The 26,493-nt window shown below is 51.6% G+C and overlaps 1 protein-coding gene across 3 annotated transcripts in view; it reads left to right on the top strand.

The window, feature by feature from the left end:
* TBC1D22A (TBC1 domain family member 22A) overlaps positions 1-26,493 on the top strand; it is a 334,160-nt gene that overhangs the window by 163,538 nt on the left and 144,129 nt on the right. For all 3 annotated transcript variants that reach the window (XM_038550205.1, XM_038550204.1, XM_038550203.1), the window contains exon 9: positions 15,357-15,466. In XM_038550205.1, coding sequence (XP_038406133.1) covers positions 15,357-15,466 — 110 coding nt within the window. The remainder of the gene's footprint in view (positions 1-15,356; positions 15,467-26,493) is intronic.

Here is a 26,493-nt window from a genome sequence, read left to right as displayed (position 1 = left end):
CCTCCCTGGGCCGGTGGTCCCACTGCTCCCACTGGGGCCAGCGTCTTAACCCTGTTCCCTGTGTGGCTGCTTAGTGCCCGTCCTGATGCTGGGGGAGGGTGTCAAGGGCTGTTGGGGCAGGGTCCCGGCCTTGGGCACCTGGGCGGCACTCATGCCGTCGGAGAGCTGTGGTTTCTGGGCGGTCGGGACGGTTCAGATGCGTTCATTCAGCAGGAATCCTTCTTCTCCCAGCAAGCATGTCCCTGCGGGGCCCCGGGGATGAGCTTCTCCCGTGTCAACGCTGGGCGGCCGGGCACTCTGCCCCTCGCTGGTGGAGCTCTTCCCCCGGGTTCCCGAGGGGACCGTGGACTTCGCGGCTCCCCAGGAGTTTCTCTTCGACCTTGCCTCACCTGTGGACATGCCCAGTCTGAGCGGAGTGAGCACTTCTAGCGACAGGAACGCTCCCTCCCTTTGCCCAGACGGCACTTCTGCTTCGGCTCCTGCGGGCACCTCCTCTGGGGCTGCAGGTTTTCTGAGTGTTGGAGCGCTTTCATGATATCCATGGAGGAAGAATATGGTTTCCTCTGGGTACCACACCGGGGTCCTTCTTTCCATCTGACTGAAGTGTGAAGCTTTTCTTTTAATTAAGTGTGAAATGAGAGAAGTACTGGCTGTGGCTCAGTGAGGCTTCCTGGACGAGCACTTGTCCCCGACTGTCCGCCCCCAACCCCCAGGAGCATTTTTTGTTGCTTCTTGCACCGCGAGGCCTTGGGGTCATGGCTTGTACTTTCCATTTCACATGGTGAAAAGCAAAAAGAGAGTGACCCTGAAACTATGTGAGTGATGAATGGGGCATTTGCTGGAACTCCCCATGTGTCATTTTTGTCACTGCCTCTGTCCGTGATCACCCTGCCAAACGGGAGGAGACAGCTGGATGTGTGTGGGGACGGAGACAAGCTGGGCCAGCGTGCGCTGCTGCAGGGGGCGGGGCGCACAGGAGGGCCTTGCTTGGGCTCAGCCACCTACTGGACATGCACTGCCCTGGAGGGTGGATGTACGCCCGCATAGGCCTCCCTCCCCAGTGGGCCTCCCTCCCTGGTGTGCAAGGAAGGGAAAGGCCCGTCTCTTCACTCCCCTGTCCTTGTGCTCCCTCACACTAGTGCTCACCCCTGGGCTCATTTACCCTTTGCTTCTGCACCTATCAGAGTCCACCAAGGCCCTCCTTGCCCCCACACCCCCCCTTTGAGCATCCTGGCACCAGTCAGTGTGCTCTCGCTTGCACATTTGTTCTTTGGTTTGTATTATAGGTTATTTTATTTTTCGGGCATATTTTGTATTTTATGTTCTTTGGAGTCAGTGTAGACTTGGCTTTTTCAGATTCCTTCCTTCTATTGACCTGTGGTCCGTGTTTGCCTTTTGCTTTCTGTTGGCCCCTGGGTCCTTTGAGCAAACTTACATTATGTCGCCTCTGGCTCTGCCCCGGAGTACTTCTGAACACCTCTGTTTTGTCAACAGGCTCCTTGTGAATTTTTCTGCCCAAACACAGACCAGCTACTCTCAGGGTACCATGGAAGGTGGTGTCAGAGACTAAGATCGGAGTTTCTCTCTAGTGCCTGGGGATGGGGAGTCACACGGTGGCGACTGGCTGCTGGTGACCGAACACAAGGCAGATCAGCGATCTCTGCTGCTACTTGCCCTTGAACCAGTCTAGCCCAGCTAATAGGAGAGCCTTCCCACTTGTTGGCGGCATATATTGCCATGACAAAGATTAGGTGAGGTTCGGTGTTGGACCAGATTTAGAGATCTGTTTTCTCTTGGCATCTTGTGTGAAAGAAAGTAAGTATCTTGTGATACTTACTCAAGGACCCTCCCACTGAGCTGAAGTATGCAGGTGCAGGCACACCCCTGTCCCCCCCCCCCCCCCCCCGCAGAGAACAGCATGTGATCCTCTCCACCTGAGAAAAGACATTTCCTCAAAACAACAAGAAACCCATGCCTGGGACTTCTAGCATGAGGAGATTCCCAAGAGGTCAGTGGGAAATGAGAAGAAAATGATTAACCACAGGTACAGGCTCTGAGGCTTTGCTGGGAGTCCTCACCCCTTCGTTGCATGGTAAGCAGTGCTAGTTAGCGTTAGCTCATCTGTTACCCACGTAGCTTTTCAGTCCTCATCTCTGAGCTGCCCTTGAATGAACACACATACTTATACTGGGGCGTGAAAGCAGTCTCACTTAGGAAACCAGGTAAGGGCTTCAGAAAACATCAGGCAGCGTGTGAGTGATGCCGACTGTCCTCTGGCTCCCACGTGGCGCCCCATAGCACTCCCCTGCAGACCCCAGTGTGTTTCCATGCCATCGCACATTGACCTGGCACTTGGCATTGTGAGCTGAACCGCAGAGCTCATGCCCACGTGTCACAAATGCAGCGATTTCCTACGTCAGCGTCAGAAGTTACCAGATTGCCGCGTGGTTTACCACCTGGGGCCTGCGCCATCAGTTGGCATTGTGTAGTCCAGGTACGGACAGGACAGAAGCAGCCCAGAAGCCACGTCTTCAGGTAGTGTGGACGGCTGAGACCGGAAGACTGTTACCCACCCAGCCCCTCAGCCAGTGACCATTTGCCCTGCAGGCCGCTGGGGCCCAGGGCTCCGTCAGTGCTCAGCCCGCGGAGGGGCGGGATAGTGCGGGGAGGCTGTGGATGGGCCGATGTCCCTCAGTGATGGTGGGGGGACAGGTACACGCCCTGCAGAGTTTGCTGGTAGCCGGGGTGAGCGTGTGTGCGTGTGCACCGTGACAGCTTACCCTGGGCTGTTGTCATGGGGGTGGCTGAGTCTCTCGCGTGTTTCCCACCGGTTCCGGAGGCTGCCCCTGGGCCTGGCGGGGGCCAGGGCGACGTGGCCTGTGGCCCGGTTCTGCTCTTAAGGATGCACTTTCCCGTGGGAGCTGGGGATGCCTGAAACCCCGACCCGGGGAGGGCCCACTCCACGCAGGGAGAGCCGCCTCCTCTTTGCTCTCCTCCCACTCTACGTGGCTGCCACTGGGAGCCAATTGAATCGAAGATGGCTTTAAGGGACAGTCGGGGAAACAGTTGTGGAAGAGTCACACTTCACCAGAAAATACAGAAACATGTGGTAAGCCTCATTTTCCTGAACTGTGTGTACCTTCCCAGCTGGCAGAAGCAGAAGAGCCCCCGGGGAGAGAGTGATGGGGCCGGTGGTCCTGGAAGAGGTAGCTGTAGTGTAAATCACAAACCCTCCTTGAAGATATTTCCCCCGTATTTGTCAGGAGCCCTAAAATGTCCTTACTCTTTACCTGCCGATTTCATTTGAGATGCTGATCTTGGGAGCCTGGGTGGCTCACTGGTTGAGCGTCTGCCTTTGGCTCAGGGCATGACCCTGGGGTCCTGGGATCGAGTCCTGCATTGGGCTCCCCGTAGGGAGCCTGCTTCTCCCTCTGTGTCTCTCATGAATAAATACATAAAATCTTTAAAAAAAAAAATGCTAATCTTGAGGAATTGATTCTCAGTGTGGATCAAATCCCTTATGCGTTCAAGACGCTCATGGGGACATTCCTTGTCATAGGAAGTGTTTATATGATTTCAGTAAGCATCCCAGGGTAGGGATGTGGCCAGCTAACTGGGTTGTAACCTCTTCTGTACCATTCTAAAGCATGGCTTCAAGTAGTGCCTATAAAATAGAAAAATCTCATTATAAATGTGAGATTTCCACAGGATACAAATTTATCTTTATGATGCAACTGTATTCCTAGAAAAGCTGAGCAAAAAGCACATGCAGAAAAATTGGAATGTAATTATACTCAGGTATCCTGGTTGTGCTTTAGGTGGCACAATGTGGCAGATTTCTCCTCTTATTTAAAATAGAGTTCCTCAAATTTTCTGTGACTGTGATTTCAAATAGCCAGTGCCTGCTCATCACACTCCAGTGGGATCCGGACGTGCCCTGGTGCCTCTTCTCGGGGACACGTTGCCTCCTCATCCTGTGCCTGCCCTGAGCCCCGCAGTTCCTGAGACCTGGACGCACTCGTGCTTGTGGCCGGGTGTCTGGCGGAGTTTGTTGGCCTGAATGGAACGACCACTGATTCCTCTCCTCTGCCTTCCCCAGTTCCCAGCTCGCTCTCTACTTACTGTTCTGGGAAATAAAAACCTCCCCGGATGAAATGTGCTCTGGTCTCGGGTCCAGCAGGAGGGGCCACGGAACCCATTGTGATGCCAGAGCTTCAGGCCTGGACTGTGGGCGACGGTTGCTGTCATTTGGGGAGGGGCGCCCGCCCCCTCCTGGCTGTCAGCTGTCGATTTTCTGGCAGGTGCAGAGTAGTTGGCTGAGCTGTGGGTTGGAGCCCTGGTTTGTTGCCACCTGTGCAGGAAGGCTGGGCAGCCTGCGACCCGCATTCTTTATCTGAAGGCTTCTAGGACAGGGATGGGGAGTGGACAGCGCTGTTTGCAAATCAGATGTCTGTCACTTTGTTAGAGGTTTATATATTGGAATTTTCCATAGTCCTGCCTTTTGAGTAGCTTCTCGGCATGTGGCAGCTGCACTGGCCTCCTAACTCCAGGTGACCTGTGGCATTTGTAGCAGCTGGGAGCTGGGATGCCTGACCAGCGGGAAGGGAAGGGCCCTCGTGTGTTCTTTTCTGGGGAACAGATTTCTTTTTATTGACAAATCAAAGAGCCACACAGCCAATTCAGTTATTTTGAGCAGGAGTGTGTTTCAGAAAAGGAAAGAGAGCAGTCCCGTTTTGCTTTGACCTTGTGGCAGGGTCCAGACCACGCGTCTGGGTTCTGCTTGTGGTTGCCGCATACCCTGCCTGGGATTATGTTCCATCCAGTTGGGATAGTTACAGCGTAAGCAGTTTTTTAGGCCCTGTTTATGGTTCATTTGCTGGCTGTAACAGAGAGGGAAGAGTGTGCTGAAATGTATTAATTCCTGATTGATGGGCTGTCAGGCCTTGGCCCGGCCTGCTGAAACCTAGCTGCGGGGTTGGTTTGCCAGCCTGGTTCCTGGCAAGGCCCTGCCTGGGGAGTGACCACAGACAGCCTTTCAAAGGGACGTGTTGGAATCCGCGCAGAGGCAATGACCGTAAACCTCATTTTAGTCTTTGTGCATGACACCCAGAAGCGGGGCACCAGGGAATGCCACACCCTCGTCTAGCTGTGAGCTGGATCATAGGAATCCCAACCAGGGTGTGAGATAGCAGGAATATCTGAGCAGAATTTGGGAGTTGATGTGTCGGCGTGATTTATTGAGGACCAGGAATGGACAGTGAAAGCAGCTTAGTCTTCTGTAAATGGCCCCAGCCGGAATTACCTTGTCGGAGCTGTCCGTGAAAGCTGGGTTGTGCATCCGTTAAAGCAGCAAAGTCTTCCAATTAACCAGTACTTGAGGATCCTACATCATCTCAGCAACAAACGAACTTGCAGTATGACTTCCTGTAAATGAATTTCTTGGCTTTTTTGCTGAGCTATTACTAGCAAAGTGTGATGGCATCTTAGGCATACAACCTCCCATTTCACTGTCCAACTGGTGGGGTGCAGGGGCCTCCCACAGGTTCTCATTTGGCATGAGACTCGCCCTGAGGCCCAGCTCCAGGCCAGACCGTGAGCTGTGTGAGGACCAGGCCATATTCTTCTGGGGTCCCACAAGTCCCCATTACATGCCTGGCATACCATCTGGGCTCAGCAGAGCTCTGTGGCTTCTAAAGGGCTCTGGCATCTTCCATCAGGCTGTTTTTCAAACCTATGTATCCTGTCCTTAGCCGAGCTTCTGTGTTTTGGGGTGCCCCTTGTGGTTCAGATGGTCTGGGTCCCATTGCTGGCAGCATGGTGGGTATTTTAAACTCTGACAGTTGACCAGTTTTGTAGGTGAACTGGTATCCCTCATTGTATGTGTTTGTATTTGTTTATAACTGGTGCTTTTGTTGACTATTCTCTGTTTTGAACTTTCTTTTATAAATAACTTTTTTTCAGGTATTTTTCATGGGCTTACTGATGTATTTTTCTCATTGCATATATTTTCTTTGTAGAGTTTTTGATATTAATCCTTGGCCTGTAACATGTTGCAAATGTTTTACTGTTTGCAATCTGTTTTACTTTCTAATTTTTTTCACTTAAAACCATTAGAGATTTGTGTGTGGTGATGTGGACCAGCTTTTCCTTCCATGCTGGGCTTTCTCCTGGTGGTGGTGGTGGGGCACTTTGTGACCTGCACACACTAGCGGAGTCCAGCTATCCCTGGGGTTGTACTGCGGTCAGGCTGTCGTCATTGCCCCAGGTGGAATGTCTGCTGACACGATTGGGTGGCATTTCTGCACGGGGAGCACTCCACATGCACCCCGCGACCCCCTGCTTGAGGTCGTGCACCAAGGTTTCAGGAACGTGCTGTCTTGTATTGGTCAATCTTTCTTTCCATTTGGCTGCATTATTAATGGTTTGAGTGAGGAAGCGTTTTTGCTGATTGATTTAAAGACCCATTCATCCTTCGAGGAATTATTTTTGACTTAATTAGGTAAAGGGAGTAAATCAGTTTAATGGATTGATTTATGATCAGTTTGCACGTTCAGATGATCATGACTCACGCAGGCTTACTCAGTATGAGTGCCTGCCACCTGCCTTCTGGAGAACCAGGGCCTCTGCAGACTCTCCTGCCTGGCAACACAGCTCAGAAGCAAGGTCGTAGACGCACGTCTTTTACTCGTGCCTCGGGAACAAATAACGAGCGGCCTGCACCTTTCAGTGCAGTGCCTATAGAAGGGAGGCTCTCGTCCTGTGCCCTGACAAGAGGTTCCCAGTGCCACTGTGTCTCCAGTGGCCACCACAGGCTCCAGTGCGTGTGTGCCTCGTGAGGGCCCGCAGAGTGACAGAGAGCTCCTGGGGACGCTGGCGAGTGACGTTGGGCTCGCCTCTGCACCCTCTGGTCCTGAGACAAGGCGTCTGTCTCTCTCAGAGGCAAGCTCCGCAGCTGTCAGAGCTTTTCGGGGGGTGAGAGGGTGTCTCACTTTGGAAAAGACTTTTGCCTTTTTAGAGAACTCTGAGCTTTGGAAGGACGGGGTGCAGAGCCTGTTGGTCGTGTCTGATGCTGTTTGCAAGACCGCTTCCTTCAGTTTGGATGAGCTCTTGTTTGTTTGTTTGTTTATTTATTTATAGATTTTATTTATTTACTCATGACACACACACACGCAGAGAGAGAGAGAGAGAGAGAGAGAGAGAGAGGCAGAGGTGCAGGCAGAGGGAGAAGCAGGCTCCATGCAGGGAGCCTGACGTGGGACTCGATCCGGGGTCTCCAGGATCAGGCCCTGGACTGAAGGCGGCGCTAAACTGCTGAGCCACCTGGGCTGCCCGCTCCTGTTGATTTAAGCATTGTTTGCATCGTCATCAGTAGAAGCAAGGTAGACTTGATTTATTGTCTTAACGTTTAGCAATAATTTGGCTATTTCTCTTAACTGGAGAGATTGGGATTAAAGTCTTTCCATTCTTCACAGATCATCTTGGCATAATGTTCACCATATTCTCGTTGGAACTGTTTACATAATTGTTTCTCCTTCCTCGACTGTGAACTCTTGCCGGTAGTTCACACGCTCCTGGGCACATGTTCACCGAGTCCCTGCTGTGTGCTGTGCCCTCGCAGACGTGCGGGGATTTGGATAGTGTGGTGGGTGCGGTCCTGCTCTCCAGGAGCTCTTCCTGGGTCACGCAGGGATATGCAGACATGAAGACGCAGTACGCAGATAGGGAGGAAGGCAGCCGCCGACCCTGTCGTGCAGGAGATGCTGCGAGTGGGCAGTGCCATATGTGCTTGTGCGCCACCTCCTGTCCCCTGCAGGGAGTGGCCCAGTGCCTGGCATTTCACGGTGTGGCCCTGTGTGTGCTTTGGCCGGCTTTCCTCATTGGAGGGGCGTCCGTGGCGGGCTTGGACTCTCCCTTGGGCCTCGCTGGTGGGTTTGTGGGCTCTGCTCGGGAACATCTCCACTGCTTCTGGCCTCTTTTCCTTTTCTGGCAGTCTCCAGATGGGATCCCTTCCCTGCTTGTACCCCTGCTGGCAAACACCAGTGTGAGGAGTTACCCTGATACGCACACATCTCCAGGGGCTCCCCCTTCCCTCCAGAAGGAAGTCCAGCTCTGGAGCCTATGCCCAGGGCTGCGGTACCATGGTTCTGCAGAGCTGTCCCCTGCCTAGGTCATGCGGATGACCCGCAGGCTTTCTGGCTTCTGGTTTTGCAGCCTCCCCCCTCCCTTCTCTGTGCTTGCTTCGCCGTCTTCCAAGGCTTAGCCCCCAGGCCTCCCAAGGCCACCTTCTCCAGGGGCGAGGACTCGGCTCCTCCGAACCTGCCATGCCTCCCCCCATCCCTTGTCACACCACTCACTTGCCATGTGGTCAGCTCTTTACGTACATCTTTCTGTAAATAAGTCTGGTCAACAAGTGCTATGAGTAAGGCAGCCAGCCAACGGGGAGTGAGTGAGCCAGGTGAGAACGTGAATGAACGTGTGCAGTGCGGCCTCTTCTCTTGGCTTCATGGTGGCTGCTCCATCTCTGCCTTCCCCGCAGCTGGTTTCTTGCATATGAGAGTACACGTTAATAGAATCCATCAGTATTTCAACCAATAGCATTTCTATTAACAAAAACTCCTACTCACAAGCATTATTACAAAATCAAAGATTCAGTCAAGCCAAAAGAATGTTGTGAAATTAAGATTCTTTCTTTTACAAAAATGACATTATAGAAACAAGGATCATTAAGGAAATAGACTTTCCCTCCCCCCTCTCCCTCAGTCCCACACCGCTGTTGTTGCTCCCCAGGGGCTGCTGGGAGCTCTCTTCGGTGTGGTGTCAGGTAGCAGGGAGCTCCTCCAGAGAGGAACAGCCACACCACCCAGCGCTGGCCCCGGCCTGCAGTTTGCACAAGGCTGGGGACCCCTGATTGGGGGTGCGCTTGGGGTGGAGGTGGACGAGGAGCAGAGTGGTGCTGCTTGTGACAGGAGGTTGGTTCTTGACGTTTGTGGCCCGCTGCGGGCCAGGAGACGGATAGTTGGATGTGGCCACATTGTGCCATCTTGCCTGGCCTGTATCAAGTGCATCGTCCTTGGTTTGTCCTTGATTTGTGACCATTGTCTGCCGGTGTCCCATCGTCCACTGACCGTTTGTCCGTGTCTGTGTGCTATTGGTTTGCAGCCACGTAACAGAATTGGGAACTCTGACGGTGGTTTAGTTTGTAACCTTGAGTTGGACATTATTTATATTAACATCAAACATTCGTACACTAAACCAACTTGATCATAACCTTAGCTGTTCTTGCTGAGCCATGGAGTTTTGTGAATTTATGGTCTTGGGTGGCAGCACCTCTCTTACCAAAGCGGGACTTTTCCCTCTGCCTTGGAACCCAAATCTATGTAATTAAGTGCTAAAACCTCCATCACCGAAGTGTCAGGGTTTCAAATTTAAAACTCCCAAGTTGGGTAAAGCATAAGATTAGACCATGGAGTGATTCCAGCTAGCTTATGAAGAAGAGAATATTTTTGATTACCAGTTAAGCTCCTAATTACCTGAAGAGGTTTATTGCAGGGTTTGTGTGATGCGGGTGATTAACGCAGTCGTAGCAGCCCTGGCGTGCTCCCCTCCCTAACCTGCGCTGTGCTTGGTGAGGCTGGCATCTGCACTTAGTGGTGATCCCATGGCAGAGGCTGTGTTGAAATTTGAGGTGATTCTCCCTTTCTGATTGCTAAGACGCCCCATTTGGTTTCCTGCAAGGGAGAGCCTGGCCATGTGGCAGGCCTTTTTACTTTCTAGTACACGCTGGTCCTTACAGGATCCTGGCCTGTGCTGGCCTGGCCACTTCCGGGGCCTGTGCAGCCGTTTCGTGGAGGCCGGCAGGTGTCGTCCTGGAGGGGAGCCCCCCCCGCCCCCCAAGGAGCGAGCCCCCAGGAGACCCAGAGCTCCAGAGAGCTTGTGGTGCTGACGGGCTCTTTTGCCCACGATGTGTTTTATGACCTAGGGAGTGTTGTTTCACTTGTGAGGTGGTTCTGTTCTAGCCTTGTAGCAGCTCTCCCTCCTGTCCCTGCTGAGCCGGGGGCCTCTATGCTGCTCTGGCTCAGCGGGACCGAGAGGCTGACCGTTGTCAGCTGGACTTCGCTCGCCGCCGGGCTTGGCTGCTTCCTGGCACGCTACCCTCCTGCAGGCCCCTTGCTCGTCAGCTGGTCGTGCTTACCTCCGTGGGCTGCTTCAGATGCAGCGGGCCCTGGCGCATGGGGACGCGCTCTGCAGACTCGGAAGATGCACACTATCCATTGGTAGTGGCGAGTGCCCTTGCTGTCCGGTGAGCAGCCTCGACGCCACATGGGCTTTGAGCCCATCAGCCTGCCTCTTCCTTCCCCACTGATCCTGCTTGGTTCCTTCCTTACCAGGCCGAATGTCCTCCATTGTTGTATTAGTTTCTTATATTTACCTGTCCTTCTGCTAAGCCCTGATCCACCCACCCACCCACCTACCCCGTGGGTGGACTAGTCACGAATCACTCTGGATGTGCTGATTGTGCAGTGCTGTTCATGCTGTAGGGTGAGGAGTGCTGGCCCCACCATCGAATGCCAGTGGGCCCCCTACCCTAATTGTTCTGACCCCCAAGGGCCCCCGCAAGCTTCTGAGAGCAGTGAGAAGGGCGGTACACCCACCACCCTCAGGAACTTTTTCTCTGGGGTTTTCTGTGGAAAAGTAGACCTTAGTGAAACTATGTCAGCAGCTTAAACAGTGTGTTTTTCCCTATTGCAAAAGTCCTAAGTGTTAAAATTGTGAAAATTTGCATTCTCTTTTTACTCTCTACCCTTCTGCAGGAAGTAAAGGGTGGTATTTACCACTCCCCCACCCCGCTCTTTCCCAGGGGCCCCACGGCCCTGCTTCTGGCATCTTTCTGAGCACTGTTCTCTGCGTGCTTGTGCACACAGGCTGCGAGGGCTGGAGTCTCTGATATAAAAGGTGTCGTTGATAAAGATGGGATTAGTTTTCTTTTTAAACAATATGGCAGGGTAGCATTTTCAAAGAATTTATTTAAATCATCTCCTAAAGCCTTTTTATGATTTGAGAAGGCAAGTGACATATTTTGTAAATTAAATGTCTGTTTTTACACCTTGTGACTTCATGTGCCGTTGTGGCCTGTCTGAGCGGTGGGCTGTGTGTCCCGGGCGGGGCAGTGTCTTGTCTGCCTCCCCAGGTGCCACTGGGCTTAGCCTGTGCATGTGTCGGTCTCCCTGAGCCCTGAAGGGTGGCAGCGTGGGCAGTGTGGGGAGGAGGTCCTGGGTGCAGCTCTCTGACCGGAGTGCAGGTGCAGTGCCGGTGTTTGTGCTGACAGGGTAGAGTGGGACATGGAGTCCAGTCCAGTTTCAGATGAAACAGGTCAGCTTAAGTTCCATCATTTGTAATCCTGTATTTGGTATAAATGCCACCTTCCAGGGTCCATGTACCTTCCCTGTGCTGGCTTCCAGGGCCTGTCCGTCCTGCCTGGCTGGGAGAAGGCCATGTATGGGCCATCCAGGGCCACAGTCCAGGGGGCCCTGTGTGGCACCCACTTCCTTGAGCGGCTGGTGCAGCATCTGTGCAGCCTGGGTCAGTATTAGCCAAGCCCAGATCCTGTGGCCCAGAGGGACCAGGACCCAGGGGCCCCTGCTCCAGCTGCGGCCCCACCTCCGTCTTTGACAGGCTTGTTCTTCCTGTTTTCTTTTTCCCTGGGAATTTACCATTTTCCTGTTTGAATTGCGTTTCTTCTTTTGCACCCTGGGTTTGCCTGGAATCCCTCCCCTGCTGTGGTTTCCCCTCATTCATGTTCTCAGCCAGAGCAGTTTTCTTTGTCTCCGTGGCATTTAGTGTGGCTCATGTTTAGGGGCAGAGTCCTACGTGACGCCGGCTCCGTGACTGCTGGTATGAGGGCTCCTTAGGTCCAAGGCTTCCCTGGTGGCTTCCCTGGTGGTTCCCCTGGAACCCCCCCCCCCCCCTTCAGGCTCCTGCCCCACCTGGTCCCTCCCCTTGCCCCAGGGTTGTGGAGGCAGCATGTCCTGGTTGGGGGCCTGGACCTTTGGAGTTGGTGAGTTATAACCTGTCATGACCATTGGCCATTTTGGGGTCTTGACTCTGAGGACCCCTTCCCACTCCACAGCGTCGAGTCTCCCAGGTTTCATGGCAGATGGTGCAGTAAGTCAGCATCTACCCGAAGGACCTGTGCTGAACATGCTCATGTCGCTCTGGGTTGGCTCCTGGCTGTGTCCCCAGGAACCACTAGAGCCCTGTCTCCTGTGAGGAGCCCCCAGGAGGACCCCCTCCCAGCTGCACCAGCCTCAGGGTGTTCTTTTCTTGGTTCTGACCCTGTGCGGGCCTTCCGGAGTGTTCTGTGCTGCCCTCTACGCCTTCTCCTGTGTCGGCAGTTGTTTTCTCCAAGAGGATGGATATTTATCTCATTCTGACAATAAGGGTCATTCTGATTCTCTCGGCCTTTTTGAAGACAAATTGGCATAGAGATTCTCTGATTTAAATGCCCTTTTTTCAGGACATTGAAGAGTGACAAATGGCCTATGGTGAGGGGTGACACCTGAAAGAGGTTGCCGACCTTTCCTGGGATAAGGCAGTAAGCCAGCTAAACCGACCGAGAAACATTTCCAAGGCCTGCATCCTACGCTTCTCCCCTGGGCAGGGTGGGGGGGACCCCCTGTGAGCTGGGGGCGGGGGCGGTGGCACTGGAGGCCTGGGGAGGCTGGTTCCCTGTTGCCCTGTTGTGACAGCTGAGGAGATATCTCGGTGCTTTGAAGGCCCTGGAAAGAGAAGGCATCCATGGAAAACTCAAGGGGAGTCCTGTGATGGTTGTTGCTGCGGCAGTTCCTCAAGGTGGAAGATCACATCAGGCCGGCTCTAGGGTGGTGGCAGCTGAACCGAGTCTGCCGAAGCCAGAGGAGGTCGCTTATACCTGTGTCCGCCAGCTTGCTCTTCAGCAGGAGGGCATCATGATGGGTGGCCCTTGTGTGCTCACTAGTGAGCCCTGGGAGACCTCGTTTCCTCCTCTGTAGATGGACAGAGCTGATGCCTCCCGTCTAGGCTGCCTGGACACTTCCAGAGCCAGCATTTTCTGGTAGAGTCATGGTAGGGCTTCATCGGAGGGCATGCTCAGGCCAGACGTGGGCCTCCCGGGACTGCTGAGTTCAGAGGCCAGGAGCCTCGCTGGGCCATGGCTGGGGGGCAGAGTGTGCCTGGCTGTGGGAGGGAGAGCCCACAGCCCACGGGGCAGCTGGGACAGGGTACAGGTCCCAAGTGCGCTCTGCTGAGAGGAGGAGCTCAGAGCCGGCTGGGCCAGACTGGGGACACTCTTCATCCCAGTCCTGTATCAGAGGGTAGGGGCTCTGAGCTTCTGGAGGGTGTCACCTCTGACTCATCTCTGTGCCTAAGGGCCTGGAGTGTAGGGACAGAGCCACCACATGGGGAGCACCTGCTGCGTGTTGTCACATTGCCCCAGCAAGGGGACAGCCCAGTGTCCCAGAGGGGACATGTGATAGGCAGTGTGGCCCATCCATACACTGGAATGTTTTTCTACTACGGAAAGGACCAAAGTGCTGGCACAGGCTGTGCCCTGGTGACCCCGGGAGCACGGTGCCAAGTGAAGGGAGCCAGACATGGAAGGCGCCGTACTGTGCAATCCCGTTATGTGGAATGTCCAGAACGGCCAAATCCACAGAGGCCGAGCACAGAGGGGTGGTTGCCAGGAGCTGGGGAATGGGAGTGCCTGCTGATGTGTTTGCGTGGGGTGCTGAGAATGTTCTGGAATTACATGGTGGCGATGGCTGTCCCACTCTGTGAATATACTAAAACCCACTGAATTGTATGCTTTAAAAAGGGGAATTTTATGGCATATGAATGCGTGTCAATAAAATAAACCCCCAAACCAAACCAAACCAAACCAAACCACATAAGTGTTGAGTATGTGGGGGAGTGAAGGAATAAGCGGGGATGGATTGACTTTCCCGGCCACAATCCCTATAGGTGTGCTCCCAGGTGCCCCAGGGATGCTCGGTGACAGGCCTGAGAGCAGAGCTGGCTGGGACAGGTCCTCGAAGCTGTACACAGCTGGGCTGGATGCATGTCCAGGGCCAGGCCTGCCTGTGTAGACCTGCGTGACCCAGTTGGAGGGCCTGGCCGGGCTTGGCCTGACTCATCCTGGCCTGTTGTTACCGTTGTGGTCTGTGTCACCAACAGAGTCTGAGTAGAAGGTGGTTCACTGTGGCTCTTGTAGCCACGAGCTCTGGTGTGAGGCGGGTGCCAGAGCATCGCGCCGTCGTGCTGGGGAGTCCCGGCCACAGGCTCTGGGCTGCATGGTGCGCCTTGTTCTGATCCACCACCACCGGCTGCCCTGGGGTCATGTTTCTCTGCACCCCATCTCCAAGGGGTGCCTCAGTGGTGACCGCAGATGTGTGACAAAGGTTAATGAGTGAGGACGTTCGATCAATGGAAAGGAACACCTGGCACCTCATAGCTGCTCAACAAGTGTCAGCAATTATTACTCTTAAAAAAATTATTGTCATTTCTACCCACTTAAAACTTTCCAAATATATTCTTGGCAGAAATGTTTCTTTTCTTTAAGAACATTTTCTTTGCAAAGATGCTGTGCATGTTTGCAAAATAAAACAAAAGTAAATAAAATGAAAAAAATGGAACACACAATTTTTAAAACATTTATGAGTGTTGTGCTGGGTGATAGCAGCTTTTGTAAGGATCTAAAATTAGTTTGTTTAAATGTCTGAGAAGCCATTTCAATTAAGCGTCTGTTCTGCATTTTAAAACTTTTCAGTTCTGTTCCCTTAGTGGGCTTTTTTTATATTCGAGGAAAGAGATTGTTCGGAGCACTGGTGCCTGTTCTGTCTCTTCTTGGGTGTTCGCCTGCAGCGGACGGGTCTTTGCCCAGTGGGGTTTTGGAAACGCCAACCTTGGGAACAAGTTTTTAGAGAAATTATTGTCCAATGAAAATGTGACCCTATTAGAAGCAGAATTCATGAAATTTTATGAAAACACTTTCAGATCTGTGTTAGGAATAAACAGTCTTTTCGGCCCTCTCTTATTGGGATGTGAAATGCCTGAGAAGCAATAATTCATAATATGTTAATTATGTTAATTAATTGGAGAGGACTCAGAATATTAATTATCTGCAACTAATTAGGTATTAAAATTGAGAGCCATTAAGTGATGAGGTGGAAGCCTACGAGTCATCTAGTTAGAGCAAGAAAAATGAGCCCCAGCATGACCTTGCCGGTGGCGCAGGTCTCGGCCCGCCCTGCCCCCGCCCCCGCCCCGTCGTGTTTCCTGTGGGTTAACCGCTTGCTGTCTTTTCCATGCTTCCTGGCACACAGAGGAGGAAGACGTGGATGCTGCCGACATCTCCCGCGTGCCTGCAGAAGTGCTGCGCAACGTCGAGGCCGACACATACTGGTGCATGAGCAAACTGCTGGACGGTATTCAGGTGAGCCCCTGGCGGCCCGGACCCCAGGCAGGCGCCGCTCCATATGGGAAGCCAGTGTTGCGGGGAGCACTGGGCCCGACGTGCAGGCTTGCCTCTGTGGCCGCGTGCTGCCTTCTGAAGCCTCCCTTTCTATACCTGCACTAGTGCCGCCTCCCCGGGGTTGCAGGTGTGAGAAATCCTATGTGCTCGGAGCAGGGTGCAGAGCAGGACTCCGAGGGAGTAGGCTCTCCCCTCCTCTGCAGAGTCTGATCTCCACACATTCTAAGCTCCCCGGCTCTGCTGACCGTGATGCCAGGTGGTACCAGCACCGAATATGGGTTGTTGATAAGCCGTTCCATTGTCCATGCCTGGTGAGCTGTATTCAGGGCAGCCCACCCCTTACGGGGCCTCTGACGTAGGACCTCAGCTCCTAGTCTGTCACCCTGGGCCTATGAGCAGCCGGTCCTACAGAGCCCCTGTGGGCCCCAGGCTGGGAGTCTGATTGCTTGACCCGTAACTGTGCCCAGGCCTGGAGGGAAACACAAGCTGCTGGAGGCCTTGTCCCCATGGCTGGGGCTCTGCTTCACTTGGTATCAGTTGGGACAGATAGTGGAGATTTTTGCAGAAAGGCCGCAGGTCTCCCAGCGCCAGGGGTGACTTTATGGAAGTAGTTTGAACCCTACACAGAGTAGGAACGAGGACTGGAGCCTCTTGCTGTAGCACAAGTGGCCGAGGTAGATGGAGGTCCTCCAGTGGGCTGCGGGCCTTTTTCAGCTCCTTCTGTGCTGACATGCCTTTCTTAGGTGCCGCATGCTGCTGCGGGGAAGAAGAGTGTTGGGCACGTGCCTCTTAGGAGCTTGGGGTGGGACACAGGGTAGACCTGGTGAGGGCAGAAGATATGTGCTCCCGAAAACTTGATTTGGGAGTGCGGTGAGACTTGGTGGAGGGGCGGCCATGGGGGTAGAGTCCCGGAGCAGGGTTTGGTTGACGGAGTTTCCCGAGGGACCTCCGTGGGCTGGCTTTATCCCAAAGGTGGCTGCCCTGGGCTGGAGGCTGTGCTGGGACCCCTCTCGTTGCAAGTGAGGGGGGCACTTCCGCCTCAAGAGACAAGTTGAGGTAGTGCACTTGTCGCCTGTGTTTCCCGTCAGGCTGGCTTTCCTGAGCTGTTGTCACTGTCCTGTTTCTGGCCCTGCTGCCTGGAGGGGCCTCAGCTCAGCTGCTGGGGCCGAGGGGGTCCAAGGAAGGCTTTTACACAGTGTAGACTCCAGATCTGGATCCTGAGGTGTAATTTGAATAAATTAGGCAGAATGATTGTGCTGGAGAGAATGGTGTGGGCTCCCCTTACTTTTGATAACTGAGGAGTGAGAAAGAACAAGTGGAAACCCTTTCTGTAACTAAAGAACACGAACCTTGTTTGCATCTTACAACGAAAAATACGCCTGCTCGATTTTGGCCCAAGCATCGATTGATCATTCCCCTGCACGTTAATGTTTTTGTCTTTCTCCCAAAACTTAAGACTTTTTTCCCCCTCTTTAGAAAAGGGATTGAATCATAATGTGACACATTATAAATTTCAAATGTCACTTCTCTGATCATGAGTGATGGAATTCCTGCAATTTAAATATACGATTATCCCCCTTCTGTTTGTGAATAAAATCAGCTCTGTGCTGGAAGTGATGCTGGCTTTTCATCTTTCACCTGAGGTTTGCTGTCTGATGGGATGGCTCTTTGACAAGGGCGGTGCTCCTGGTATGCATGTTCACCACCCTGGGCAGGCTGTCGGGGGCCAGGCGGCTCTCGCCTGAGCAGGGTTGAGGGGTGCCAGCCAGATACCAGCATCATTGGGGCTTGGGGAGATCTGTCGTTCTCTGAGACGAGGCGAGCTCCTCCGGGGACGGTTTGGTGTGTGTGGTGCCCCTGCTGCTTTGTTTGGACAAGTGTGAGGGTCTTAAGAGACATAGAAGCAAGAGGAAAGATGGACTGGGTGTCAGTGCCCTGCGGTGCTGGAAGCTTCTGTTGCCACACTCACTGTCTTGCTCCTGGACTCGCCCTGTCCTCTCCACTCTCCTGATGACAGGAGAGCCATCATCCCTGAGCACTTCATCACATCACTGCCCTGGTTGAAAGCCACTGAGAACTATGTTTGGCTTTGTTAAGTGGCGCCTCTCAGCCTGGCCTTCACCAGTTCCCTGCATTTTAGGAAGTTCAGGCCTATCTATTGCGTTTCGCTAAATCCACATGCCAGAGAGACCACAGGGAGTCAGTTGCTGGGCCAGGCCTGTGCAGCGGCTCTCCTCACCAGCTGTGATCCATTGGCAGTCACAGTGGGGCATCGGGAGGCAGTGACAGCTAACATGTACCAAGTGGCTCTTAGCTTCACAGCAGAGCAGACGTCACACCCTGCACATAGAGGGATCCGTGGCCTGGGGTCAGAGTACGTGTTGGGACCCACATTTGAGCCCCAAGGCCTGTGGTTTTCTGCTCTGCTTTGTAATCATGTCCCGCTAAAATCAGTGGAAGTAACTGCTGTTTTGCTGGGTAAGTTCTAGAGGGCAAAAAACCACATCTTCTCATTTTCCTGGAGAGGTTACTACGTTTTCAGCTCACCTTGGAGCCTCAGGCTAAGACTCTGTGTTCTGCATTTGGCCAGCGTGTGGTGAGCACCTGCTGCGTACAGTTGCTGCTCATGGTCACCAACCAGTGTCCCTGCAGAATGTGTATCCTGGTAGCTCAGGGTGCAGGGAGGGGACTGCTAGCACAGGGCAGAATTCTGGAGGTTCTGGGGGTGGGGGACTCTGGTCCCAGGAGGATGAAAGACTAGGCATGAGAAGAAGCTGCTCCCTCCCTGCATATGCCTGGAGGCATTGGGTGATGTTGAGCAAGAATTGTCTAAAATGCATAGCTGGACTGCTTACCTACGGGAGGGGTGTCCTCTAGAAATGAGGAGTGATGACCGCACTAGTGGACGCTAGTAAGTTTGAAGGGAATAAGCTGACATAGTAATGTATAACAGTTGAGGTTTTACTGTCCTATCAAGGGGTAAAAAATAGGAAAGCCGGTCCTGCATAGGGAAATCCAGGTGCTACTCAAACAAAAGTATAATGGCTCTCTCATTGAGGCTCTCCAACTTCATGTCTCAGGGCTGCTTTATAGTCTCAGAAAGTCTTGAGGAACTCAAAGAGCTTTTACTCATGTGGGTTAATCCTACCCGTATTTACTGTGTTGGAGACTCAAACGGAGATAATTTAAAAATATTTAGTAATTTATCTTAAAATAACAATGATATGAACTCTTTGTATGCTATTATAAGTAATAAATCTGGTGATAAATTAATATTTTCTGAAACATAGCTATTTAGTGAGAAGAAAGGCACTGTGTTCCTCTGTGGTAAGGCTCTTTAAGGTCCGACTTGATAGAAGACACCCGAATTCTCACCTGTGCTTCTATATTCAGTCTGTGGTGATGTGCTGGTTCTGACTGGAGTGTGTGAAAATAGTCCAGCCCCACACAGGCAGGCCGTTGGGAGAGGGAGAATTTTCATGGTGCTCTCTGATGACTGTGGATATTTTCTTGTTAATCTAGAATGTAGCTTACCCACGTGGTGGTTCCCGGAAGGTCACCTGCAGTGTGACACCTGAAGCCATGCCAGCCAACATTTCGTACTCAGCTTGAAATCCATTGGGCCATCTTGCACGTTGAGCAGGTGTTCTGCTCACCCATGGTCCTTTAATGTCGAATGCTGGCCACTTGGGGAATATTGGATGGTCAAGGTGTGCAGGTCTTCTGGATGCTGACACACTCCGTCCTCTGGTATCTCTTCTGCTAGTGTTACCACCATCTTGGAAGAAAAAGCTGTTTAGCCCAGAGAGTGGGTAAAAGTTCTTCAATATTCAGATTTAGGCTTAAAAGCTCAAATATTCTTATTGGAAACACATAGTGTCAATTGTTTTCCTTGAAATGACAGTCTTTGTTCATTTTTGAGAAAATGTCTGCCAAAGACCCAAGCTTGAATAACCAGTTTGCCGTTAGTCATTTTTTCTAGTAAAAATGATGTTTCTTAAAAAATGTATCTGATTCAGCTCACAGCTCAAACAGTTGAGCAGGGGCTATTTTAGGAAGAATCACTGTTCTCTGGTGCACATCTCAAGTGCTCTCTGTGTTCTTCTCATGTTGCCATGCAGAACATTCAAAAGATGTTTGAGGGTCGGGGTGTGACGCAGTATTAATCATAACATTAGGAACTTCATCAAGGATGTTCTTAAGCAAAATTGTCTTTTATTTACCTTTTTCACTAAGCGTGGGTGGCACTGCCTCGCCTCGGGCCAGCATGTCTACCCTTTACTCATATTTTGTGCCAATAGCTCGGGTGTCAGCATGGTGACAAAGGTAGATTATGTTGCTATTATTAGAAACGTGGTTTTGAATTCTGGGATCCCCAGAAAGGGTGTCCTGGTGGCAGCAGTGGGCTGACCACCCCTGAGAACTGCTGCCTTGGGGGGTGCCCTCCCCACACAGGCCCATGGTTTTCCCATAAAAGAGTCCCCTGAGGATGAGCTGATGCTGGAGAAAGTACGAGACAGAGGAAGCGTGTGCCAGGAGTCAACATCAACTGGCGCTTTGATGAGGAAGGATCTCCCCCAGGGACCTGACCTCCTACAACAGTGATATGAGCAGGACCGAGAAAACATGGAGGTTTCAAACAATGAAGGATACAAAAAGGGTTTAGCAGGAAGAACAAGACTGAAAAAAAAATTCACAGATTTTTAAATAGTGCCCAATAGAACGTCTAGCAACCGAACTCATGGTTGTTGCAATTTAAAATTCATTAGACACAGCAGAAGAAGGAGTTAGTTAAAGTAGAATGAGAGAGTTACTGGGTGGCCAGCACTGAGGGAGGGAATGGATTTGGAAGAGAGGTTAGGGCAGGAGAGAGTGAACACCAGACCCGGGATGGAGCCCTGTGCATGTGGGTGGTGGCCGGGACGTTCCAGCCCCCGTGAAAGAGCCAGCACTTATGTTCACTAAACAAACAAGTCTCGAGGAAGGAGAGTTAAAATATCACACCTGGAGAAACAGGGTGAAGTCGCTAAATAGGGGATGGGAGGTCAGAGAACCTCCCAGTGGCCAGTGATGGACAGATGTGTGGTTTGGGTGGACGGTTCGATGGGAAACAGGCCACAGCAGGAGCAGCAGAGGCCCGATGAGACAGGATGCATTTGGTTCTGGAGAAGGTAACTGTTAGGCCAGATTGGATTTACAAACAGGATCCAGCTGTGTGCTACTTAGAAGACACTCACCGAAAACATAAGATTATAGAACAGCATGAAGGAAGGGGTTGGGAGAAATGCAGCAGATCAACTGAAATAATAGCTAGGCAGCAGCGTGGCTCTTATGCGTTATTAGATGAAATAGAGTTTAAGGCGGAAAGCATTAGTCGGGATAAAGAGTATCATTGCTGAGGTACAAGTGGATAAATGTGCCAGCGAAGACACAATCCCGAATGTCTGCTATGACAACACTGCATGTGCATGTGCTTAAGGGTATCTTGTGAGAGTGTGTGTAGGAGGCAGGCGGGGAGGAGGAGAGACAGAAATTTGGCAGAAGGGCTAGGAGACCACTGTCGATGGCAGACGCTGTTCTAAGTTCTGTGCATTTGTGAACCGTTGCTATGACCTCAGTGTCCCCGCAACAGGACAGTAAGGTGTTTCCCGCTGTGGGACTGCTAAGTTGCAGAGTTGGGATTCCGACTCATGGGATCTGGCCCCAGCTTTCCTGCCCCTCAGGAATTAGCAGATCAAGCAGACCAGAACTTGTGGGATCAAGTTTGTGCCGCAGACTTGCTAAGGTTGAGCTGCCGGCCCTCCCTGGAACCCCTCGGCCAGCACACAGTATGCACGGGACATCATAGCAACGGCTGCGCCGTGGTTACCACAGGGCCATGCAGACCAGGGTCGGGGGTTGACCCTCCCTCTGGGCCGTGGCTCTGGGATGTGGACTCACCCAGATTCCCTGGGGAGGGGGAGAGTAGGCTGCAGTGCAAGGCTGGCCCCACAGTGAGGACGCCCTACAGTGAGGACGCCCCACAGTTCAGCCCTCCCCAGGTTTCGGGCCTGCTCACACACTTCTGATGGGTGGTATCTTCACACCATGTGTTTGTTTAGGGGACGTTCTTTTTACTGAGGGACATTGGTGCTGGGGGAACGGAGAAGCAGCGGCATTTCCAGGTGAAATAGTCTCGGTGGGGGGGGGGGACTCGGTTTGCCGATGGTGCTCCAGAACTACTGCTGGCTCTGCGAGCATGAAGGGGGTCCATCGGTGTGGCCCTCGGGGATGGCATATTGGGCTAGGGAGGGGCCACCCGTTCCCATACCAGAGCCTCAGCAGGTGCTAGTGGGACAGGCAGGGAGGGCCAGCGGAGGGGACAGAGCACCGGGCAGACTACAGGCCGCCTCCTCTGTGGTGCTGCCGTGAGTACCCATGTTGGGGCTACATACTGCCTCCCTTGGTTTGCCGGGGGGTGTCTGGGTGCTTTGGGGTTTGCTTGGCTAGGGAGTACCACAGGCAACTAGTGGATGGGGATCAGGGTGCTAAATGTCCAGCAGTGCACGGACAGCCCTGCCCGGGGAAGAGTCTCACCAGTACCTCATTAGGAGGTCTGGCCGGCAGATCTGGGTGGAAGTCGTCCACCCATGTGACCCTGCTAATTATTCTGATCGGATGGTTTTGTCTTGATAAGTGGACGTGGTCATGAGAAAATCCTTTATTTTGTGGTGAAAGGGGCCACGTGGATCTGCCGGGTGGAGGGTGCAGCAGGAGATTCACACGGCACAGGGATTGGCTGGGGCTGGCTGGGCCCAGACGGGGCAGCCAGTACGGGGTGGGGGGGGCACTCAGGGTGGAAGCTGTGGCCATGGGCTTAAGTTCTGTGTCTGCTAGGCTTCAGGGGGAGTGTCCTCAGTGCTGGGGAGTTGCTGAAGGGTCCTCCTCTACCAGCTTCCAGTGTGAATGCCTTTTAAAGTTCAGATGTTTAATTTAGGTGAATGTTTCATTTCATTTCCCTCCTCCTGTTTCTCCTCCTTCCCACCCGGGCTCCCTGCCCACTGCCTGAGTTCGCCCTTGGTGTGCCTTGCTCTCTGGGCACATCGGGGGCCCGGCCAGAGATTTAAGTTTTAAAAATAATTTGGGGGGGCTCCAGCGAGGGTGCTTCTGGTATTTGGGATTGGGGACCTGCTGTGGGAGACGTTGGGGTATGGGTCTTCTCTGGAGCCCCCTCTGTACATGGGGGACTGCCCGCCATCGGGATGCAATACCAACACCCATAGGGAAGGTTCTGGACGCGGCCCTGTGCTGGGGGATGCTGCCGGTAGTGCAGTGCGGGAGGCCTTCCAGGCTCTTGGGGGGCTTCTTCCTGGGCTTTCACCCATCTTTTCACGTCACTAGCAGCACCAGCACCAGGGCTGTTGGCCAGCTAGTACTTGCTGAATTACAGCTTCCCTGTTTGCCTCCCCTGCAGTCATACTATTACTCTTGGATTCATTACGTAATAGGACAGCCTCTTTGAGTGGAAGAGAGCCGTTGCCTTTTATAATTAGTCTTCTACGTTTTCTTTCCTTGGGGAAGCATGATTCAGTTCTGAGTACTGGCCAGTGGCCTGAGAGTGACAGGGGTATTGGGGGAAGGGGCTGTGTTATCCTGGAACTTGTCAGAGAGAAGGCTGGGAGTGTGATGGCGTGGTGACTCGCTTAGAGCATGTCTGGACCACTGCCGGCCCTGTCCCCAGAGTAGGGGGCTGCAGGCTGTCCCTCAGATGCAGCCGCTGTGTGTCAGCTGTTGAAGATAAGGCCAGTGAAGAGAGAAGGGACAGACGTATCACGGGAAACCAGAACGGGTGCGGGGAGCCCTTGGAGAGGTTTACGCTCCAAGAAGGAGAGGGGCCCAGGGCTTGCTTGGACGGTGGCCCGAGATCCTTAGAAATGAGCTTAGACAGCCAGAACCTGGGGCGTCCAGAGGCCTGGGGACATTGTTCTCTCCTAGCTAAGCTCAGCTGGGAAACAGAAGAGGCGAGGGCCTGGTCTGTTGCTTGGAAAGGTGGCTGAGAGGAAGGAAGCTCACTCACTTGGCCCTGATTTGGCTCTGTCCACACATGGAAGGAGCAGCAGAGCCATCGTGGGGAGGGACAGAAAGCCAGGCCTTGTGCCCAGCCCCGTGGATGGAAAAATGAAGAAGGAGGCACCCCGTCCCCGCAAATGTGTTCCTATCTCAAGCACTAGATGAATCATGCTCTGTGTGGGGAAGGATCTTTAGAGATGTGATTTTAGAGACCTCATCGATAAAATTGAGAATTCTTGGCAATATTTTAGAAAGGTTTATTAAACAGATAAGAGTGTGGTGGTTACTGGGCTGCAGCAGAAGATTCATTAAGAATGAGTCATTGAGCAGCAAACAATTTAAAAATGAAAATTAAAAAAATTCAATTCACAATAGCATTGAAAAATGTAAAATCCATGTCGTTGCCGGAATGAATAGTTCATTCCTTTTAATTACCACGTAGTATTTCACTGTGTGAATATATCACAGCCTGTTTATCCGTCCATCTTTCGGCAGAAGCCAAGGCTGTTTCTGGCCTTCGGTTGCTAGGAATAAATTCTGGTGAGTGTTCAGGCACATGTCTTCTTGTTGACGTGAGCTTTGTTTCTCTTGCTCTGTGCCTAGCCTTGCTGGGTCATGCTGGGGGAGTGTAGGTGGTTTTTGTGCAAAACAGCCCAGCATCTCCCCCGGATGGGCCATACTGTTTTACATACCCAGCAGCCACACATGCAAGGTCGGGCTGCACCCTCTCTCACCAGCACTGCCCTCCCTACTTCTCCATGTGTGTTGGGTGGCAGGCTTTTGCTAGGGTGCGTGTGTGTGTGTGTGTGTTTGTGTGTGTGTGTGTGTGTAGAGGGTGAGGGGAGCACGAGAATGCTTTCCTCATGTCTGTGGTATGTCACTCCAGTTTTTGAAAACCATATCTTCTCATGAGTGGAAAATTTTAATTTAGATGAAATCTAATTTAGCTAAAAAATCTGACTTAAAATTTAAAACCTTATTTAAGTAAAAGTCTTTCACATACCCATAGGATGCCAGGGCATTCTCCTTTGCTTTTCTTCCAGAAGCTTTATAATTTTTGTTTTGACTTTTAACTTAATTTTTCTGTGTGGTGTGAGGAAGGCATAGTGGCTCATTTTTAGAATATAGGTATCCTAGTTAACATAGCATCATTTGTTGAAAACAGTTTTTTCCCCCAGACGTTGCTTTGGCCCCTTCTCTGAAAATCAAATGAGTGTATAAATGTGTGTCTATTTCTGGAAACTCTGTTCTGTTCCATTGATCTGTTAATGCATCTTTATGCCAGTACATACTGTCTTAATTACTGTAGCTTTTCTCAGAGTCCAGTAGAGAAAGTCCTCCAACTTTTTTTAAAAAAATTTTTATTTATTTATGATAGTCACAGAGAGAGAGAGAGAGAGAGAGAGAGGCAGAGACACAGGCAGAGGGAGAAGCAGGCTCCATGCACCGGGAGCCCGATGTGGGATTCGATCCTGGGTCTCCAGGATCGCGCCCGGGCCAAAGGCAGGCGCCAAACCGCTGCGCCACCCAGGGATCCCCAACTTTTTTTTTTTTAAATAAATTGTCACGAGTATTTTTGGTTCCTTACATTTTTATATAAGGTTTATCATTAGCCATTTCCTACCAGAAAAGCCTTAGAAAAAGTAATGGGAGTTGGGGTTTGAATGGGATTATGTTGAATCTATATGTCAATTTCCCCAGAATTAACAGTATTAACAATGCTGAGCTTTCAAATTTAGATATTTTAAAATTTATCCTCACAAACATTTTGTAGTTTTCAGAGTATGAGTTTTGCTCATATGTTGTTACATCTATTTCTAAATAGTTTGGGTTTTTTTGATGCTACTTTAAATGGTACAACTTTGTAAATTTTGTTTTTCAAATTTTACTGTTGGGATATACAAATATAGTTGATTTTGTAAACGGAAACATCTTTTTCCAGCCAGTATTGCTGTATAACAAATTGCTCCCAATTTCCTGACTTAAAAGAACTCTTTTATAATGCTCACAGATTCTTTCAGTCAGGATTTCAGTTAGGACATGGCATGTATTGTTTATCCATGTCTGGAGCCTCAGGTGGGGAGGCCTAAAGGTGGTACAAGTTGATGCCTAGGGGCTGGATTCATCTGAAGTGTCACTCATATATGTGTGACCTTCTGGTTCCTGGACTTGGGAGGGGAGGTGGGGAGCTCTGAGACTAGGACTGCAGAGTGACTGCTATTTCATGGCCTCCCCCTGTGACTCCCTAGCCTCATAGCATGGTGGCCTTAGGATAGTCAGACCTCTTACATCATGGTGCAGGGTTCCCAGTAAGATTTCCAGCAGACAAGATGTAAGGTGCATTTTTCATGACTGAGCCTCTGAAATCACATAGTATCACTTCTGTACTCTTGGTTGAAACAGTTTCAAGTCTTCCCAGATTCAAAGAGAGGGAAATTGGACTCCATCTCTTGATACAGGAGTGGCATGGTCATATAATAAAAGAGCATGTGGGATAGGAGATACTGTGGTGGTCACTTTTGGAAAATGTAATGTGCTTTACCTTTCTGGTGATCTTTCTAAATTCACTCACTAGTTCTAGGAGCTTTTTGGTAGATGCCTTAGGAGTATCTGTGTACACAGTCATGTCATCTACAAATAAAGATAGTCTTACTTCTTTCTATATAATCACATGGCTTTTAGTTCCTTTTCTTGACTTACTGCATTGTCAAGGTCCTCAAGTGATATGAGCAGATATTTTTACCTCCTTCCATATACTGGTGTTGGGGGGGTGGTGTGAATCATTCAGGCTCTCAACATTAAGTATGATGGTAGCTGTTGGCGTCTTGTAGATGCCCTTTTTCAGGGTGGTTGCTGACAGTGAAAATTCCATGGTCGAGGAGTCTATATTTTTAATAAACACCCTGGTTTATTTTGATAGGTCTTTACATTTGAACAAT

Source organism: Canis lupus, chromosome 10 (genome assembly GCF_011100685.1).
Source record: "Canis lupus familiaris isolate Mischka breed German Shepherd chromosome 10, alternate assembly UU_Cfam_GSD_1.0, whole genome shotgun sequence".
In the NCBI taxonomy this organism is placed as follows: domain Eukaryota; kingdom Metazoa; phylum Chordata; class Mammalia; order Carnivora; family Canidae; genus Canis; species Canis lupus.
The sequence above is the reverse complement of the archived record's forward strand: the minus strand, read 5'-3'. Positions and strand labels throughout refer to the sequence as shown.